Here is a 19,511-nt window from a genome sequence, read left to right on the forward strand (position 1 = left end):
ACACACAAGTGTAAAGGGATAAAGAATATGTACATAAAGATATATGAATGAGTGATGGTACAGAACGGCATAGGCAAGATGCAGTAGATGGTATAGAGTACAGTATATACATATGAGATGAGAAATGTAGGGTATATAAACATAAAGTGGCATAGTTTAAAGTGGCTAGTGATACATGTATTACATAAAGATGGCAAGATGCAGTAGATGATATAGAGTACAGTATATACATATACATATGAGATGAGTAATGTAGGGTATGTAAACATTATATTAAGTGGCATTGTTTAAAGTGCCTAGTGATACATTTTTACATAAATTTCCATCAATTCCCATTATTAAAGTGGCTGGAGTTGAGTCAGTATGTTGGCAGCAGCCACTAAATGTTAGTGGTGGCTGTTTAACAGTCTGATGGCCATGAGATAGAAGCTGTTTTTCAGTCTCTCGGTCCCTGCTTTGATGCACCTGTACTGACCACGCCTTCTGGATGATAGCGGGGTGAACAAGCAGTGGCTCGGGTGGTTGTTGTCCTTGATGATCTTTATGGCCTTCCTGTGACATCGGGTGGTGTAGGTGTCCTGGAGGGCAGGTAGTTTGCCCCCGGTGATGCGTTGTGCAGACCTCACTACCCTCTGGAGAGCCTTACGGTTGTGGGCGGAGCAGTTGCCGTACCAGGCGGTGATACAGCCCGACAGGATGCTCTCGATTGTGCATCTGTAGAAGTTTGTGAGTGCTTTTGGTGACAAGCCAAATTTCTTCAGCCTCCTGAGGTTGAAGAGGCGCTGCTGCGCCTTCTTCACAACGCTGTCTGTGTGGGTGGACCAATTCAGTTTGTCCGTGATGTGTACGCCGAGGAACTTAAAACTTACTACCCTCTCCACTACTGTCCCATTGATGTGGATAGGGGGGTGCTCCCTCTGCTATTTCCTGAAGTCCACAATCATCTCCTTTGTTTTGTTGACGTTGAGTGTGAGGTTATTTTCCTGACACCACACTCCAAGGGCCTTCGCCCTGTAGGCCGTCTCGTCGTTGTTGGTAATCAAGCCTACCACTGTAGTGTCGTCCGCAAACTTGATGATTGAGTTGGAGGCGTGCATGGCCACGCAGTCGTGGGTGAACAGGGAGTACAGGAGAGGGCTCAGAACGCACCCTTGTGGGGCCCCAGTGTTGAGGATCAGCGGGGTGGAGATGTTGTTACCTACCCTCACCACCTGGGGGCGGCCCGTCAGGAAGTCCAGTACCCAGTTGCACAGGGCGGGGTCGAGACCCATATCAAATGTAACATACTGTATCATACTAATTTCAACATCTTGGATTTGCATTTATGTTATTTCTAGTCTATGAGACTCCCCATCACCACATCTCTACCATTCTGAAAATATGTGAATATGTGAAATGTTTTGAGCTTTAAAGGTGCACTATGGAGAAATCGGTCTGGCATTTCCTGGTTGCTAAAATTCTAATAGTTTGCCTAATTTCAGTTTATGTGACAAAACAAGCAATGAAGATCATTGTACCATCTAAAACGCTGTGAAATGTATTTGCAATACCAAAAATATTGTATTTTCAGCTGTGTACAAAACTGAAAGTAGAAGATACAAAAACAAAACTTAAGAACGGAAAGCACGGAAATATTGCACATAGAACAGATGTTTTCGCTTCTTGGACTTGCTTTCAATGAGTGACAGATCCATAACTCATATTTCGATGTGAATTTGGTTGGGTGGGTCTTCCAAAAATATACATATTGCAGCTATAAAAGCAACACTGGTCAGTAAATGTTTTACTTTGTAACCAGCTGGTGGGCTGCTACTGCTATTGATAGTGTGCAACTGCAGTCCGCCAGTCGGGGCATTCCTGCATAAAGTATTATCTGAGTTTTATCGACACCTCCTACTATAGGCTGTAGCAAAAGCTAGCCAAATAGCCATTTTACTGGTTGAAGTTGAAGTGTTTTTTTTAACGTATAATGCAGTTGATTTGCGATGATGACACAAACATTAAGCAGGACATTCATACGAGCCTTAACATCTAATTATAATACAAAAGTAGTGTGAAATGCGTTCAAAAGCAGCAGGCTTTTTCTACAACAACTCCTTGTCACCAATTTGCGCGCATCGCCCTCGTGAGGCAATGTTTGCAAACACGGATGGGGCCTATAGTCCTCTAAACTAGCTCGTGAGATTGACACCGGTAGACAGTGTGTTTCGCCCCCGCCTGCCGAACACCTGCCCTCACTATCGTTAACAGAACTGCGGGAAAACAATGCCCGTCAGGCGGGGGCGATGGACAGTCTACCGGTCGCCCCCCGCTAGTACAGCGGACCGTAGTTAGCTAACACACGGTGTCGCTCCCGCCTGCTGGGATAAACTGCCAGACAGGCGGGGGATGAAGGACACGCTGTCTACTTGTCGTCACTCGTTGCTAACTAGCTAACTTGCTATGTTTTTATGTAGGGTTTATCTGCAGTTATGATGCATTACCGCCATCCACTGTAGTGGAGCGCCCCTGCCTTCCGCCTATGTACTGGAGTCATAATTTAAAGATTGACAATAGAAATATAAAGACGGGATCCTGCAGATGCAGGAAAGCCCACATGCAGGAACACCCCGAAATGCGGGCTGCAGTTGTACTCTTCTCACTGTTATGGGTGGTCTGGTCTCTCATTGGTCCTGGTGAGGGTTTATAACGTGATATGTCACCAGCGGAGTGAGTGTAGGGTGTTTTTTCTCTCTTCAGTGACAGGATTATCATCTCAGCGCTTTAACATACCGTCAAACCGCAGATCAAATGTCGGGAAAGGTTCTGTTCGCTATTACAATGTAATAGTGAATAGGAATAAGAAAAACAGCTTTACCTATACAACCGAAGGTATTTGTATGAAAAACAGCTTTACCTATACAACCGAAGGTATTTGTATGACGACAAGACCCTGAAGTGACAATTGATCGTCAATAATGTATGTATGAATATGTTTGTGAATTTTAGGCTATCTATCAATATGATATTCTTAATATTTCTGTGGTCTATAATTTCTTATCAACAGTTAGCAGCACCCAGATCATCTCTGCCTGGATTGTGATTAGCCTAGTTTGTTTTTGTCAAGCAATTGTCAGGCATTATGCTGAGGAATGCATGGTGAGATTACAGTTATATTCATATGATACGATGGAGACTGAAATAGGCTATGGACATAAACACAACAATAGCTCGTTTTCACAAAGTCGTTATTTAGGCGTTGAAACTGGTCAGAATGTGGAAGATTCATGTTTGAACAGCAGTTTATGTCAGGTCATCCTGGTCTTCTGCTGCAGAACAGTGGGTGTATTATGCATCAGCATAGCTAACAGTTATTCCAGTGGCATATATTGAAAATATATCTGAAACATATTTGGAATACATGCCTATGATGAGGACCCGTGTTGGACAATTGTGGGCACCTGAATGTGTTCTCACTGCCCATTCATTTGGCGGCCTTGACTGTCAGCCAGATAGCTTTGTGTGGGATCGCTATGTCATAACCCACTGGGCAGTCATCAATTCAACATCTATTCCAAGTTGGTTCTACATCATTTCATTTAAATGACGTGGAAACAATGTTGATTCAACCGGTGTGTGTCTACTTCTAGTATATGAATAAGATCCTCAGCCAATGGGAATGTTGTTGTGTGTCTACTTCTAGTATATGAATAAGATCCTCAGCCAATGGGAATGTTGTTGTGTGTATACTTCTAGTATATGAATAAGATCCTCAGCCAATGGGAATGTTGTTGTGTGTGTGCATGTGTGTGTATGTCTATGTGTGTATAACAGTTTAACTTTAGACCGTCCCCTCGCCCCGACACGGGCGCGAACCAGGGACCTTCTGCACACATCAACAACAGTCACCCACGAAGCATCGTTACCCATCGCTCCACAAAAGCCGCGGCCCTTGCAGAGCAAGGGGAACCACTACTTCAGGGTCTCAAAGCGAGTGACGTAACCAATTGAAACGCTATTAGCGCGGACCACCGCTAACTAGCTAGCCATTTCACATCCGTTACATGTGTGTGCATGTGTGTGTGTATGTTTATGTGTGTGTGCATGTGTGTGTATGTTTGTGTGTGTGTATGTTGATGTGTGTGTGTATGTTGATGTGTGTGTGCATGCTCCAGTGCGTGTGTGTGTATGTTTATGTGTGTGTGCATGCTCCCGTGTGTGTGTATGTTTATGTGTGTGTGTGCATGCTCCAGTGCGTGTGTGTGTATGTTGATGTGTGTGTGCATGCTCCAGTGCGTGTGTGTGGTGTCTGTTAGGTGAGAATAGATGATCAACTAGGTACAGTTAACGCAGTTACTCACTAATCCTATGAAAGGAGTGACTGTATTAAAGGTTTCCTTTCTCCCCGACCTGGCTGTCAGTGAATGGACACCTCACCTCTAATCTGAGTGTCCCTAGGATGTAATGGTACTACTGTGACACGTGTCTTACATTGTGGAATAGGATTAAGTTACGCCTGATCTAGGGTTTGTGTAGTTTTCTTTTATTAACCCTAACCCTGGGCCTATATTGTTAGTATCTTGTGATTGGTTGTAAACCAGGAAGCAGGTTTATGTCCTTGAGGGGAGAGTGGAGGAAACGTTTCATCTGAATGAGTTCCTTTAACACGTGGCCTTGTGTTTGTATTAGTGGGGATGGCAGAATGTGTCGGGAGTGCGGCAGTGGGGGGCGGGGTAATTATGTAATTGTTCTGAAATGCCACGGCTCTGTAGTGTTGTCACATTGAGGGAGAGAGAGGTGGGGCATGAGAAGAGAGTGGGGCATGAGGAGAGAGGTGGGGCATGAGGAGAGAGAGGTGGGGCATGAGAAGAGAGAGGTGGGGCATGAGAAGAGAGAGGTGGGGCATGACGAGAGAGAGGTGGGGCATGAGGAGAGAGAGGTGGGGCATGAGGAGAGAGAGGTGGGGCATGAGGAGAGAGAGGTGGGGCATGAGGAGAGAGAGGTGGGGCATGAGGAAAGAGAGGTGGGGAATGAGGAAAGAGAGGTGGGGCATGAGGAAAGAGAGGTGGGGCATGAGAAGAGAGAGGTGGGGCATGAGGAGAGAGAGATGGGGCATGAGGAGAGAGAGGTGGGGCATGAGGAAAGAGAGGTGGGGCATGAGGAAAGAGAGGTGGGGCATGAGGAAAGAGAGGTGGGGCATGAGAAAAGAGAGGTGGGGCATGAGGAGAGAGAGGTGGGGCATAAGGAAAGAGAGGTGGGGCATGACGAGAGAGAGGTGGGACATGAGGAGAGAGAGGTGGGGCATGAGGAGAGAGAGGTGGGGCATGAGGAAAGAGAGGTGGGGCATGACAAGAGAGAGGTGGGGCATGAGGAGAGAGAGGTGGGGCATGAGGAAAGAGAGGTGGGGCATGAGGAGAGAGAGGTGGGGCATGAGGAGAGAGAGGTGGGGCATGAGGAGAGAGGTGGGGCATGACGAGAGAGAACGAGAGAGAGGTGGGGCATGACAAGAGAGAACGAGAAAAGGTGGGGCATGAGAAGAGAGAGATGGGGCATGAGGAGAGAGAGGTGGGGCATGAGAAGAGAGAGTTGGGGCATGAGGAGAGAGAGGTGGGGCATGAGGAGAGAGAGGTGGGGCATGAGGAGAGAGAGGTGGGGCATGAGGAAAGAGAGGTGGGGAATGAGGAAAGAGAGGTGGGGCATGAGGAAAGAGAGGTGGGGCATGAGAAGAGAGAGGTGGGGCATGAGGAGAGAGAGATGGGGCATGAGGAGAGAGAGGTGGGGCATGAGGAAAGAGAGGTGGGGCATGAGGAAAGAGAGGTGGGGCATGAGGAAAGAGAGGTGGGGCATGAGAAAAGAGAGGTGGGGCATGAGGAGAGAGAGGTGGGGCATAAGGAAAGAGAGGTGGGGCATGACGAGAGAGAGGTGGGACATGAGGAGAGAGAGGTGGGGCATGAGGAGAGAGAGGTGGGGCATGAGGAAAGAGAGGTGGGGCATGACAAGAGAGAGGTGGGGCATGAGGAGAGAGAGGTGGGGCATGAGGAAAGAGAGGTGGGGCATGAGGAGAGAGAGGTGGGGCATGAGGAGAGAGAGGTGGGGCATGAGGAGAGAGGTGGGGCATGACGAGAGAGAACGAGAGAGAGGTGGGGCATGACAAGAGAGAACGAGAAAAGGTGGGGCATGAGAAGAGAGAGGTGGGGCATGAGGAGAGAGAGGTGGGGCATGAGAAGAGAGAGTTGGGGCATGAGGAGAGAGAGGTGGGGCATGAGGAGAGAGAGGTGGGGCATGAGGAGAGAGAGGTGGGGCATGACAAGAGAGAACGAGAGAGAGGTGGGGCATGAGGAGAGAGAACGAGAGAGAGGTTGGGCATGACAAGAGAGAACGAGAGAGAGGTGGGGCATGACAAGAGAGAACGAGAGAGAGGTGGGGCATGACGAGAGAGAACGAGAGAAAGGTGGGGCATTAGGAGAGAGAACGAGAGAGAGGTGGGGCATGACAAGAGAGAACGAGAAAAGGTGGGGCATGAGAAGAGAGAGGTGGGGCATGAGGAGAGAGAGGTGGGGCATGAGAAGAGAGAGTTGGGGCATGAGGAGAGAGAGGTGGGGCATGAGGAGAGAGAGGTGGGGCATGACAAGAGAGAACGAGAGAGAGGTGGGGCATGAGGAGAGAGAACGAGAGAGAGGTTGGGCATGACAAGAGAGAACGAGAGAGAGGTGGGGCATGCCAAGAGAGAACGAGAGAGAGGTGGGGCATGACGAGAGAGAACGAGAGAGAGGTGGGGCATGACGAGAGAGAACGAGAGAGAGGTGGGGCATGACGAGAGAGAACGAGAGAGAGGTGGGGCATGACAAGAGAGAACGAGAGAGAGGTGGGGCATGACGAGAGAGAACGAGAGAGAGGTGGGGCATGACGAGAGAGAACGAGAGAGAGGTGGGGCATGAGGAGAGAGAACGAGAGAGAGGTGGGGCATGACGAGAGAGAACGAGAGAGAGGTGGGGCATGACGAGAGAGAACGAGAGAGAGGTGGGGCATGACGAGAGAGAACGAGAGAGAGGTGGGGCATGACAAGAGAGAACGAGAGAGAGATGGGGCATGACGAGAGAGAACGAGAGAGAGGTGGGGCATGACGAGAGAGAACGAGAGAGAGGTGGGGCATTAGGAGAGAGAACGAGAGAGAGGTGGGGCATGACAAGAGAGAACGAGAGAGCGGTGGGGCATGACGAGAGAGAGAGGTGGGGCATGAGGAGAGAGAACGAGAGAGAGGTGGGGCATGAGGAGAGAGAACGAGAGAGAGGTGGGGCATGACAAGAGAGAACGAGAGAGGTGGGGCATGACAAGAGAGAGAGGTGGGGCATGAGGAGAGAGAACGAGAGAGAGGTGGGGCATTAGGAGAGAGAACGAGAGAGAGGTGGGGCATTAGGAGAGAGAACGAGAGAGAGGTGGGGCATTAGGAGAGAGAACGAGAGAGAGGTGGGGCATGACAAGAGAGAACGAGAGAGGTGGGGCATGACAAGAGAGAATGAGAGAGGTGTGGTATGACGAGAGAGAAGGAGAGAGAGGTGGGGCATGACGAGAGAGACGGAGAGAGAGATGGGGCATGAGGAGAGAGAACGAGAGAGAGAGGTGGGGCATGATGAGAGAGAGGTGGGGCATGAGGAGAGAGAGAGGTGGGGCATGAGGAGAGAGAACGAGAGAGAGCGGTGGGGCATGAGGAGAGAGACGGAGAGAGAGGTGGAGCATGAGGAGAGAGAGGTGGAGCATGAGGAGAGAGAGGTGGAGCATGAGGAGAGAGAGGTGGGGCATGAGGAGAGAGAGGGAGAGAGAGAGGGGGCATGAGGAGAGAAAGGTGGGGCATGAGGAGAGAGAGGGAGACAGGGGTGGGACATGAGGAGAGAGGTAGGGCTAGATGAGAGAGAGGGCAAGAAAGAGAGAGAGAGACTTTATGCTTCCATTGTTTGCATACTGTTTAAGTATGTTAGTCAGGTATGTACTGTGTAATCAAGTGCAAAGATTAAACTGGTTATTATCAGAAGGGAATACAATATGAGAAAATACATCTGAAAATGACAACAACATGAAAAACAGGATTCATAGATTCAAACATCCATACTTTACCTCAATATTTTCTATGTTCTGTTCCTCCTTGAACATATACAGTAGGGCTGGGAGATATGGCCATATCTCGATATAGGTCATTTCATATCCCGATAACGATACATATCACGATATAGCACATTTTCTGTAAATTCAATGAATAAATAGTTTTTATGTAATGACCACATGTAAAGGTCTATTTCTTATTACATGTTGAATTATACTCAACAAATAAAAGGTACTTACACATATTTGATTATTTATTTGATTTAGAATCTGTGCAAATTTTCAATTAAGCATGTAACAAAATATAAAATATGAATGTATAAAATTTAAAAAGGTAAATAGAAAACACTTCAACTATAGTTGCAAACAAAATAAATATAGGTCTAAATATATATATTTTGGGGCTTGCCTGTTTTGCATGTTATTTTGAAATTAATACGTGTCACATATCAATTTGCATTTGCTACTGTAACGGCTGTCGTCTTCCTCCTCGTCTGAGGAGGAGAAGTTGGCTGGCGTGAGTTGTGATCGTACGTGGCCCTGGGCAGCGGGACGGATGGCAGTGGTTCCTAGCAGTATGTATGAACTTTCCAATTTGTAAGTCGCTCTGGATAAGAGCGTCTGCTAAATGACTTAAATGTAAATGTAAATGTTTGAAGGACAACGATTGACAGCTGCCTCTGATTGAGAACCATATCAGGCCAAACACAGAAAACCAACACAGAAATAGAAAACATAGATTACCCCCCCAACTCACGCCCTGACCACACTAAAACAAAGAAAATACAAAAGAACTATGGTCAGAACGTGACAGGTACCTTGGCTCGAGTGTTAGCACCAACTCACGAAACCCCCGTTTCTCCACCGTGTAAATTGGGGCCATGTCTTTGCAGATGTAAGTCGTAACGGTAGCTGTTATCTCCTTCCATCTTCGTGATTCTTTACCATATAGTGTGCCGCGGGCAAAAGCCTCTTGCAACGTCTGAGTCGAGGGTTTGTTTTGAGCACTCGACTGTACTTGTTTGGGTCTCATCCGTAGACTCTCTCCGTACTGTTTCACATGATTCTTACGTAGGTGTTAAAAGAGGTTAGTGGTGTTTGAGCCTGTTGTTGGTACCGGCCTGCGGCATATTTTGCAGAGTACGATTTTCTGGTCCGTGTCAGACTTTTCATACCCAAACCACGTCCATGCGACCGAAGAAGCCCGTCTTTTAGGTACGAGCGCCGTGTCTCCGTGCTCTGTGTCACGTTCACTCTCTTCCATGTTTGTTTGTGTTGCAAATTTCCTTCCACACGGCACATGTGCAAGAACGCAAAACGGCTTTCAATTGCCGGAAAGAGTACGATTTGCTGCACAACGAAATAAACGATAAGCATAATATGAAACGATAGACGTTTCTCTATCGTCACACGATATATATCGTCATATCGCCCAGCCCTAATATACCAGTATCATATACCAGTATCAGGTGTCCAGGCATGGAGAAGACGATCAGTAGGTCTGTCTCTCAGTGGGTGAATATGTCAGTACATTCCAGTAGATAGTCCTCTCTGAACCTGGTAACTGATGGGTGAATATGTCAGTACATTCCAGTAGATAGTCTCTCTGAACCTGGTAACTGATGGGTGAATATGTCAGTACATTCCAGTAGATAGTCTCTCTGAACCTGGTAACTGATGGGTGAATATGTCAGTACATTCCAGTAGATAGTCTCTCTGAACCTGGTAACTGATGTGTGAATATGTCAGTACATTCCAGTAGATAGTCTCTCTGAACCTGGTAACTGATGGGTGAATATGTCAGTACATTCCAGTAGATAGTCTCTCTGAACCTGGTAACTGATGGGTGAATATGTCAGTACATTCCAGTAGATAGCCCTCTCTGAACCTGGTAACTGATGGGTGAATATGTCAGTACATTCCAGTAGATAGCCCTCTCTGAACCTGGTAACTGATGGGTGAATATGTCAGTACATTCCAGTAGATAGCCCTCTCTGAACCTGGTAACTGATGGGGGAATATGTCAGTACATTCCAGTAGATAGTCCTCTCTGAACCTGGTAACTGATGGGTGAATATGTCAGTACATTCCAGTAGATAGCCCTCTCTGAACCTGGTAACTGATGGGTGAATATGTCAGTACATTCCAGTAGATAGCCCTCTCTGAACCTGGTAACTGATGGGTGAATATGTCAGTACATTCCAGTAGATAGTCCTCTCTGAACCTGGTAACTGATGGGTGAATATGTCAGTACATTCCAGTAGATAGCCCTCTCTGAACCTGGTAACTGATGGGTGAATATGTCAGTACATTCCAGTAGATAGCCCTCTCTGAACCTGGTAACTGATGGGTGAATATGTCAGTACATTCCAGTAGATAGTCCTCTCTGAACCTGGTAACTGATGGGTGAATATGTCAGTACATTCCAGTAGATAGCCCTCTCTGAACCTGGTAACTGATGGGTGAATATGTCAGTACATTCCAGTAGATAGTCCTCTCTGAACTTGGTAACTGATGGGTGAATATGTCAGTACATTCCAGTAGATAGTCTCTCTGAACCTGGTAACTGATGGGTGAATATGTCAGTACATTCCAGTAGATAGCCCTCTCTGAACCTGGTAACTGATGGGTGAATATGTCAGTACATTCCAGTAGATAGTCCTCTCTGAACCTGGTAACTGATGGGTGAATATGTCAGTACATTCCAGTAGATAGTCCTCTCTGAACCTGGTAACTGATGGGGGTAAGAAATAACGATCATGAGTCAGGAGAATTGACATCCTGTCCTGAGGCTATTCAGCCACCTGTCCTCTAGGCACATGTGTGTGTATGTGTGTGTCTCTGACTCAGCAGAAACAGGGGGAGATCAAGAGGAGAGTTTACAGCCAACAAAGCAAGCCTTCTTCTCCCTCTCACTGTTTTGCATTGTTAGGGCCAAATCCTATCTCGCAAACTGCTGACTCACGTAAATCATGCATAGTCAATGGGAGATTTTGCCCAAATAATTGTAGGTGTGGTTAAGACTTTTTAAGACTTTTGCAATACAGTGCACATTTTGTCTTTGTCTTTTGCACTGTTAGTGAATAGTTAGGTCTGAATCCTACATTTGTTCACATTCTGCTTCCAGTGAAATGGTTTCCTCTCCCTCCTCTGGGCTCTGTTGGTTCTAGTCAGAAGGTGTTAGTGGTGCTGCCTTCTCTGAGAGACTGGCATGGCATGCAGATTCATCCCCATTCAGATGTCAGAGCAGCAGAGGGCACTTGGCACCAAGCGTGTTCGTGCATGTGTCTGTGTGTCTGTGTGTGTGTGTGTGTGCATCAGTGTCTAGTGTCTCCAGCCCTATTCCTTTGTTTCTGCTGCACAGAGCAGTGGGGCTTTGGAGGCCCGGTTGGTTGCTGTTCAGCAATATGTGACAAATGTATGAGTAAAAAGACGTGATGTGCGGGGATTGAGAACAGGCAGTCAGAGAGGAATGTTAATCACAGTTAGAGAGTCAGAGAGATATCCCGGCTGATCCATCCAGGCAATAACATCACTCTGGTGTGTGGTAATGTCATCTAGATTCTATTGATATGACCACGCCCTCATCACTCCACAGGATCATCAAGAGTCATCATCAGATTGCCTCGCAAGCGTTTGGGAAATTAAATATTTAGTGTCTTTCTCCCTCCTTTCCCCCTCCCCTCACCACATCCCTCTCCCCTCTCTCCTCTCCCCTCCACCCTCCCCTGCACCCTCCCCTCATCCCTCTCCCCAACTCTCTCCCCTCATCCCTCTCCCCTCTCTCCTCTCCCCTCCACCCTCCCCTCCACCCTCCCCTCATCCCTCTCCCCAACTCTCTCACCACATCCCTCTCCCCTCTCCCCTCCACCCTCCCCTCCACCCTCCCCTCATCCCTCTCCCCAACTCTCTCCCCTCATCCCTCTCCCCTCCACCCTCTAAACCCCCCAGTCTCAGACCATGAACTACGTGGGCCAGTTGGCAGGCCAGGTGTTTGTACAGGTGAAGGAGCTGTACCGGGGCCTGAACCCGGCCACCCTGTCGGGCTGCATCGATGTCATCGTGGTACGTCAGCCTGACGGCACCCTGCAGTGCTCGCCCTTCCACGTTCGCTTCGGCAAGATGGGCGTGCTGCGCTCCCGTGAGAAAGTGGTGAGAGGACACAGGGAGGCTGTGGGGGGGTCTGGGTAAAGGAGCACTGGGGCAGAGGGCATTGGGTAGAAGAGGGTGCTTACAGTACAGGAAGGAGGGAGGCTCATCCTGGCTCAGTTTATATGGAAATTACCACACAGAAAGAGAGGGAGAAAAGGGGATGAAGGGAGAGAGATAAATTAATCATTCATTTTTCTGCCACGTATACCTGTAGCTGTCCTTGACCTGAGCTGACACAGACAAAATGGACAATGAGAGTTGCTGAGATAAATATTTATTGTAGATAGAAGAGAGAAAAATGGAAAGAAAAAATAGAAAAGGAGGGGTGGATGGGAGAGCTGGTGGGAGAGACAGAGATGATGGTAGATTGGAGAGATGGAGACAGCGTGGTACGAATACAAAGAGAGATGGAGGGTAGAGCAGAAGAAAGAGAGAGAGATGGAGGGTAGAGCAGAGGAAAGAGAGAGAGATGGAGACAGCGTGGTACGAATACAAAGAGAGATGGAGGGTAGAGCAGAAGAAAGAGAGAGAGGGATGGAGGGTAGAGCAGAGGAAAGAGAGAGAGGGATGGAGGGCAGAGCAGAGGAAAGAGAGAGAGGGATGGAGGGCAGAGCAGAGGAAAGAGAGAGAGGGATGGAGTGAGATTGAACGGTATAGTGATGGTTGGTGTCATCTGTGTCTCAGGTGGACATAGAGATCAATGGAGAGCCTGTGAGTCTGCAAATGAAGCTGGGGGAGAACGGAGAGGCCTTTTTCGTCAAGGAGACAGAGAACACACTGGTATGTACACACACAACCACAAACGTATGCACACACCAACACACACACACACTCAACCATGGCCCCCGAAACAGAGAGAGAGAACAGAGAGAGTGAACAGAGAGAGAGAACAGAGAGAGAACAGAGAGAGAGAACAGAGAGAGTGAACAGAGAGAGAACAGAGAGAGAGAACAGAGAGAGTGAACAGAGAGAGTGAACAGAGAGAGAGCAGAGAGAGTGAACAGAGAGAGTGAACAGAGAGAGAACAGAGAGAGAGAACAGAGAGAGTGAACAGAGAGAGAGAACAGAGAGAAGAACAGAGAGAGAACAGAGAGAGAGCAGAGTGAGAACAGAGAGTGAGAACAGAGAGAGAACAGAGAGTGAGAACACAGAGAGAGAGAGAGAGAGAGAGAACAGAGAGAGAGAACAGAGAGAGAGAGAACAGAGAGAGAGCAGAGTGAGAACAGAGAGTGAACAGAGAGAGAACAGAGAGTGAGAACAGAGAGTGAGAACACAGAGAGAGAAGATGTGCTTTGGCAATGTAAACATATGTTTCTCATGCCAGTAAAGCCCTTTGAATTGAATTGAAATGTTATTGAATGGAATTGAGAGGGAGTAGAAAAAGTACACTCTGAAAAAAAGGGTTCCAAAAGGGTTCTTCGGCTGTCCCCATAAGAGAACCCTTTTTGGTTCCAGGTAGAACCCTCTGTGTAAAGGGTTCTACATGGAACTGAAAGGGTTCTACCTAGAACCAAAAAGGGTTTATTAAAGGGTTCTCCTATGGAGACAGCCAAAGAGACCTTTTAAGGATAAATATAACCTTTTTTTCTAAGTCTGTAGCCTAGTGAACTGACTTGGTGCATGTTCAGTTATGTGAGCGGTTTTCCCTGGAAACAAACAATGAGGACACATGCTGTAACTGGATCCTGGACAGGATGGGAACAGAATGGACTCCATGTCTAGACAAGGCCACACACACACACACACACACACACACACACACACACACACACACACACACACACACACACACACACACACACACACACACACACACACACACACACACACACACACACACACACACACACACACACACACACACACACACACAGGCCAAGAACCATGAAGAATCAATCAGGGGTCATGGCCAAAAGGTTTAAGATAGAAACTCAATCGCAGTGATGTGATCTCACACTACTTAGTATGAAGTGATGCACCCGCCATGCATACACCTAAGTCATGCATACTAAACAGTGTGCTAGTGTGAACTTTGAGACACCATCTTAGGCGACAGGAGGCGAGAAAGAATCCTGTAATAGATTTCATAGATACTATAATAGAGTCCTATAAATAATCCTACTGTAACGGCTTTCGTTGGTGGAAGGAGAGGAGGACCAAAATGCAGCGTGGTACGTATCCATAATATCTTTTAATAAGAATGAATACCAAAATACAAAAGAACAAGAGAATAAACGAAAGCCGTAACACCTACGATAATGACATTTACTAGTAAGTGGAAATGCCAAATTGAACAGTTCTGTTTGAAGTAAAGTCTACAGATTGTGTTTTTATAAGTTAACTACCTCACTCTTATTGTCACTCTATTATTCATCTAGTATGTGGCTCTGAGCTCTCAGAATAACTGCTACACCGAGCTCCCATGCCTTAGTAATAACATCACACAGGAGAGGTGAGGAGAGGAGAAGAGAGGAGAGGAGAGGAGAGGAGAGGAGAGGAGAGGAGAGGAGAGGAGAGGAGAGGAGAGGAGAGGAGAGGAGAGGAGAGGAGAGGAGAGGAGAGGAGAGGAGAGGAGAAGATGGGATAAGAGAGTAGAAGAGAAGATAGGATAAGAGAGTAGAAGAGAAGATAGGAGAAGAGAAGATGGGAGAGGAGAAAAGAGGAGAAGAGATGATGGGAGAGGAGAAGAGAGGAGCGGAGAAGAGGAGATGTGATAAGAGAGGAGAAGAGAAGATGGGATAAGAGAGGAGAATAGAAGATAGGATAAGAGAAGAGAAGATGGGATAAGAGAGGAGAGCAGAATATGGGATAAGAGAGGAGAGGAGAAGATGGGAGAGGAGAAGAGAAGAGAAGATAGGAGAATAGAAAATGGGAGAGGAGAAAAGAGGAGAAGAGATGATGGGAGAGGAGAAGAGAAGATGAGATAAGAGAGGAAAAGAGAAGATGGGATAAGAGAGGAGAAGAGAAGATAGGATAAGAGAGGAGAAGAGAAGATGGGATAAGAGAGAAGAAGAGAAGATGGGATAAGAGAGGAGAAAAGAAGATGGGATAAGAGAGGAGAAGAGAAGATGGGATAAGAGCAGAAGAGAAGATAGGAGAGGAGAAAAGAGGAGAAGAGATGATGGGAGAGGAAAAGAGAAGATGGGATAAGAGAGGAGAAGAGAAGATGTGATAAGAGGGGAGAAGAGAAGATGGGATAAGTGAGGAGAAGAGAAGATAGGAGAAGAGAGGAGAAGAGAAGATAGGATAAGAGAAGATGGGATAAGAGAGAAGAAGAGAAGATGGGATAAGAGAGGAGAAGAGAAGATGGGATAAGAGAGGAGAAGAGAAGATGGGATAAGTGAGGAGAAGAGAAGATAGGAGAGGAGAAAAGAGGAGAAGAGATGATGGGAGAGGAAAAGAGAAGATGGGATAAGAGAGGAGAGGAGAATATGGGATAAGAGAGGAGAAGAGAATATGGGAGAGGAGAAGAGAGGAGAAGATAGGAGAGGAGAGAAGAAGAGAATATGGGAGAGAAGAAGAGAAGATGGGAGAGGAGAGGAGATGAGATGAGAGGAGAGGAGAGGAGAGGAGAGGAGAGGAGAGGAGAGGAGAGGAGAGGAGAGGAGAGGAGAGGAGAGGAGAGGAGAGGAGAAGATGGGATAAGAGAGTAGAAGAGAAGATAGGATAAGAGAGTAGAAGAGAAGATAGGAGAAGAGAAGATGGGAGAGGAGAAAAGAGGAGAAGAGATGATGGGAGAGGAGAAGAGAGGAGCGGAGAAGAGGAGATGTGATAAGAGAGGAGAAGAGAAGATGGGATAAGAGAGGAGAATAGAAGATAGGATAAGAGAAGAGAAGATGGGATAAGAGAGGAGAGCAGAATATGGGATAAGAGAGGAGAGGAGAAGATGGGAGAGGAGAAGAGAAGAGAAGATAGGAGAATAGAAAATGGGAGAGGAGAAAAGAGGAGAAGAGATGATGGGAGAGGAGAAGAGAAGATGAGATAAGAGAGGAAAAGAGAAGATGGGATAAGAGAGGAGAAGAGAAGATAGGATAAGAGAGGAGAAGAGAAGATGGGATAAGAGAGAAGAAGAGAAGATGGGATAAGAGAGGAGAAAAGAAGATGGGATAAGAGAGGAGAAGAGAAGATGGGATAAGAGGAGAAGAGAAGATAGGAGAGGAGAAAAGAGGAGAAGAGATGATGGGAGATGAAAAGAGAAGATGGGATAAGAGAGGAGAAGAGAAGATGTGATAAGAGGGGAGAAGAGAAGATGGGATAAGTGAGGAGAAGAGAAGATAGGATAAGAGAGGAGAAGAGAAGATAGGATAAGAGAAGATGGGATAAGAGAGAAGAAGAGAAGATGGGATAAGAGAGGAGAAGAGAAGATGGGATAAGAGAGGAGAAGAGAAGATGGGATAAGTGAGGAGAAGAGAAGATAGGAGAGGAGAAAAGAGGAGAAGAGATGATGGGAGAGGAAAAGAGAAGATGGGATAAGAGAGGAGAGGATAATATGGGATAAGAGAGGAGAAGAGAATATGGGAGAGGAGAAGAGAGGAGAAGATAGGAGAGGAGAGAAGAAGAGAATATGGGAGAGAAGAAGAGAAGATGGGAGAGGAGAGGAGAAGAGAAGATAGGAGAGGAGAAAAGAGGAGAAGAGATGATGGGAGAGGAAAAGAGAAGATGGGATAAGAGAGGAGAGGAGAATATGGGATAAGAGAGGAGAAGAGAATATGGGAGAGGAGAAGAGAGGAGAAGATAGGAGAGGAGAGAAGAAGAGAATATGGGAGAGAAGAAGAGAAGATGGGAGAGGAGAGGAGAAGAGAAGATAGGAGAGGAGAGGAGGAGAGAAGATGGGAGAGGAGAGGGGGAGAGGAGAGAATTAATAATGGTGAGGAAGAAGAAGAAGGAGAAGAATGATGATAAAGGGATAGAGGGATGATGCTTGGTCTTTTCTCCAGTGAGGGATTAAACCAGAGCTGTTATAATCTGAGGTTTAGTTTAACTGGGCTGTCGTGACTGTCTGAGTCGGACTCCCATTCCTCCCTCCACCCCACTTCCCTGCTACATCCTCTCCTCTCAGCTGCCCTCTTCTCTCCTCCCTGCTACAACCGCCCCTTTCCTTTCCTCTCATGTCTCCTTTCCTTACTCCCCCCTCTTCTCTCCCCTCCCTTCCTCTCCTCCTCCCTTTCCTAGTCTATTCCCCTCTAACAACCGAGGGATTTCATGCAGAAACATGTTCTAAGTATCACTATTGAGCTGTTCCTGACAGTGGCTATATATCTTTTCCACGTCCAGTGAGTTCTTCAGTTTACAGTGTGTGTTTTGGTTGTACTGTACAGATCTTGTTTCTCTGGGATTAATCCTCCTCTTTGACCCAGCCAAAAATAACAACCCTATTTATGGACAAAAAAATCCCTTTTCTACATTCCGCTGCACAGCATACACACACAGCATACACACACAGCATACACACACACGTTCAGGGGTCTGTCCTCTCCCTGATTCACCGTGTCTACCCTCTGAGTGGTCCATTTCATTTGGATAAAGCATATACAGTGTGTTATAAACCCATGTGGACTGGGCATCATGAATATGCATGACATTATAATAATGATGTAGGTTTCAGGATGTTAAGATGAATGATGTGACCTAACATCTTGTGTCCAGAGCGCTGGCTGCTAATATGTCTGTCCATACAGCCATTTATTTGGTATTAGCTTCTCTGTGGGCATGTGCATTTGACTGCATGTGTGTATAGATGTGTGTGTCAGTGTGTAGTGTAGTTTGATAGTCATTGCAGCCTCAGGTTCTTAAATTATGAGTGCATTCGGAAGGTGTTCAGACCCCTTCCCGTTTTCCACATTTTGTTACACTACAGCCTTATTCTAAAATTGATTAAATACAATTAATTTCTCATCAATCTACACACAATACCCCATAATGACGAAGCAAAAACAAGTTTTGAGAACTTTTTAAAATTTATAAAAACAGAATTACCTTATTTACATAAGTATTCAGACCCTTTGCTATGAGACTCGAAATTGAGCTCAGGTGCATCCTGTTTCCATTGATCATCCTTGAGATGTTTCTACAACTTGATTAGAGTTCACCTGTGGTAAATTCAATTGATTGGACATGATTTGGAAAGGCACACACCTGTCTATATAAGGTCCCACAGTTGACAGTGAATGTCAGAGCAAAACCAAGCCATGAGGTCGAAGGAATTGTCTGTAGAGCTCCAAGACATGATTGTGTCGAGGCACAGATCTGGGGAAGGGTATCAAAACATGTCTTCAGCATTGAAGGTCCGCAAAAACACAGTGGTCTTCATCATTCTTAAATGCACCTGTGTAATGATCATGCTGTTTAATCAGCTTACATTTACATTTACATTTAAGTCATTTAGCAGACGCTCTTATCCAGAGCGACTTACAAATTGGTGCATTCACCTTATGACATCCAGTGGAACAGCCACTTTACAATAGTGCATCTAAATCTTTTAAGGGGGGGGGGGGGGGGGGTGAGAAGGATTACTTTATCCTATCCTAGGTATTCCTTAAAGAGGTGGGGTTTCAGGTGTCTCCGGAAGGTGGTGATTGACTCCGCTGTCCTGGCGTCGTGAGGGAGTTTGTTCCACCATTGGGGGGCCAGAGCAGCGAACAGTTTTGACTGGGCTGAGCGGGAACTGTACTTCCTCAGTGGTAGGGAGGCGAGCAGGCCAGAGGTGGATGAACGCAGTGCCCTTGTTTGGGTGTAGGGCCTGATCAGAGCCTGGAGGTACTGAGGTGCCGTTCCCCTCACAGCTCCGTAGGCAAGCACCATGGTCTTGTAGCGGATGCGAGCTTCAACTGGAAGCCAGCTTCTTGATATGCCACACCTGTCAGGTGGATGAATACTTACTTTTTTATAGAAATAAGCTTTTTGTGCATATGGGACATTTCTGGGATCTTTTCAGCTCATGAAACATGGAACCAACACTTTACATGTTGCCTTTATATTTTTGTTCAGTGTACTGTATATAGATATAGAGAATGTTGAGGGTGAAAACGAGTTTAATTCAGAGAATCTGTTCATGTATTCACAGACTGTATGTCTCAATGTAATCAAGGTATGAACTTATTGTTATTCTCCACCCCTGGGGCTAATTAGGGTTAAGTGTCTTTCTAAAGGGCACATCAACAGATTTTTCACCTTGTCAGCGTGGGTATTCAAACCACCAACCTTTCTGTTACTGGCTGCTAGGCTCCCTGCTCCCACACACACACACACATACACACACACACACACACACACACACACACACA

General features: G+C 46.6%; 1 protein-coding gene across 3 annotated transcripts in view; it reads left to right on the forward strand.

Annotated features, from left to right (window-relative positions):
• The first annotated feature begins 2,502 nt into the window (after window positions 1-2,502).
• The window catches only part of LOC139553780 (phosphatidate phosphatase LPIN1-like), a 45,410-nt gene continuing 28,401 nt past the window's right edge, over window positions 2,503-19,511 (forward strand). The window contains exons 1-3 of one of the 3 annotated variants that reach the window (XM_071366438.1): window positions 2,503-2,959; window positions 12,028-12,228; window positions 12,913-13,008. In XM_071366438.1, coding sequence (XP_071222539.1) covers window positions 12,037-12,228; window positions 12,913-13,008 — 288 coding nt within the window. In that variant the 5' untranslated portion in view covers window positions 2,503-2,959; window positions 12,028-12,036. The remainder of the gene's footprint in view (window positions 2,960-12,027; window positions 12,229-12,912; window positions 13,009-19,511) is intronic. The other 2 variants (XM_071366440.1, XM_071366441.1) reach the window with 2 other exon arrangements.

The sequence above is a fragment of the Salvelinus alpinus genome, chromosome 25, assembly GCF_045679555.1.
Source record: "Salvelinus alpinus chromosome 25, SLU_Salpinus.1, whole genome shotgun sequence".
In the NCBI taxonomy this organism is placed as follows: Eukaryota; Metazoa; Chordata; class Actinopteri; order Salmoniformes; family Salmonidae; genus Salvelinus; species Salvelinus alpinus.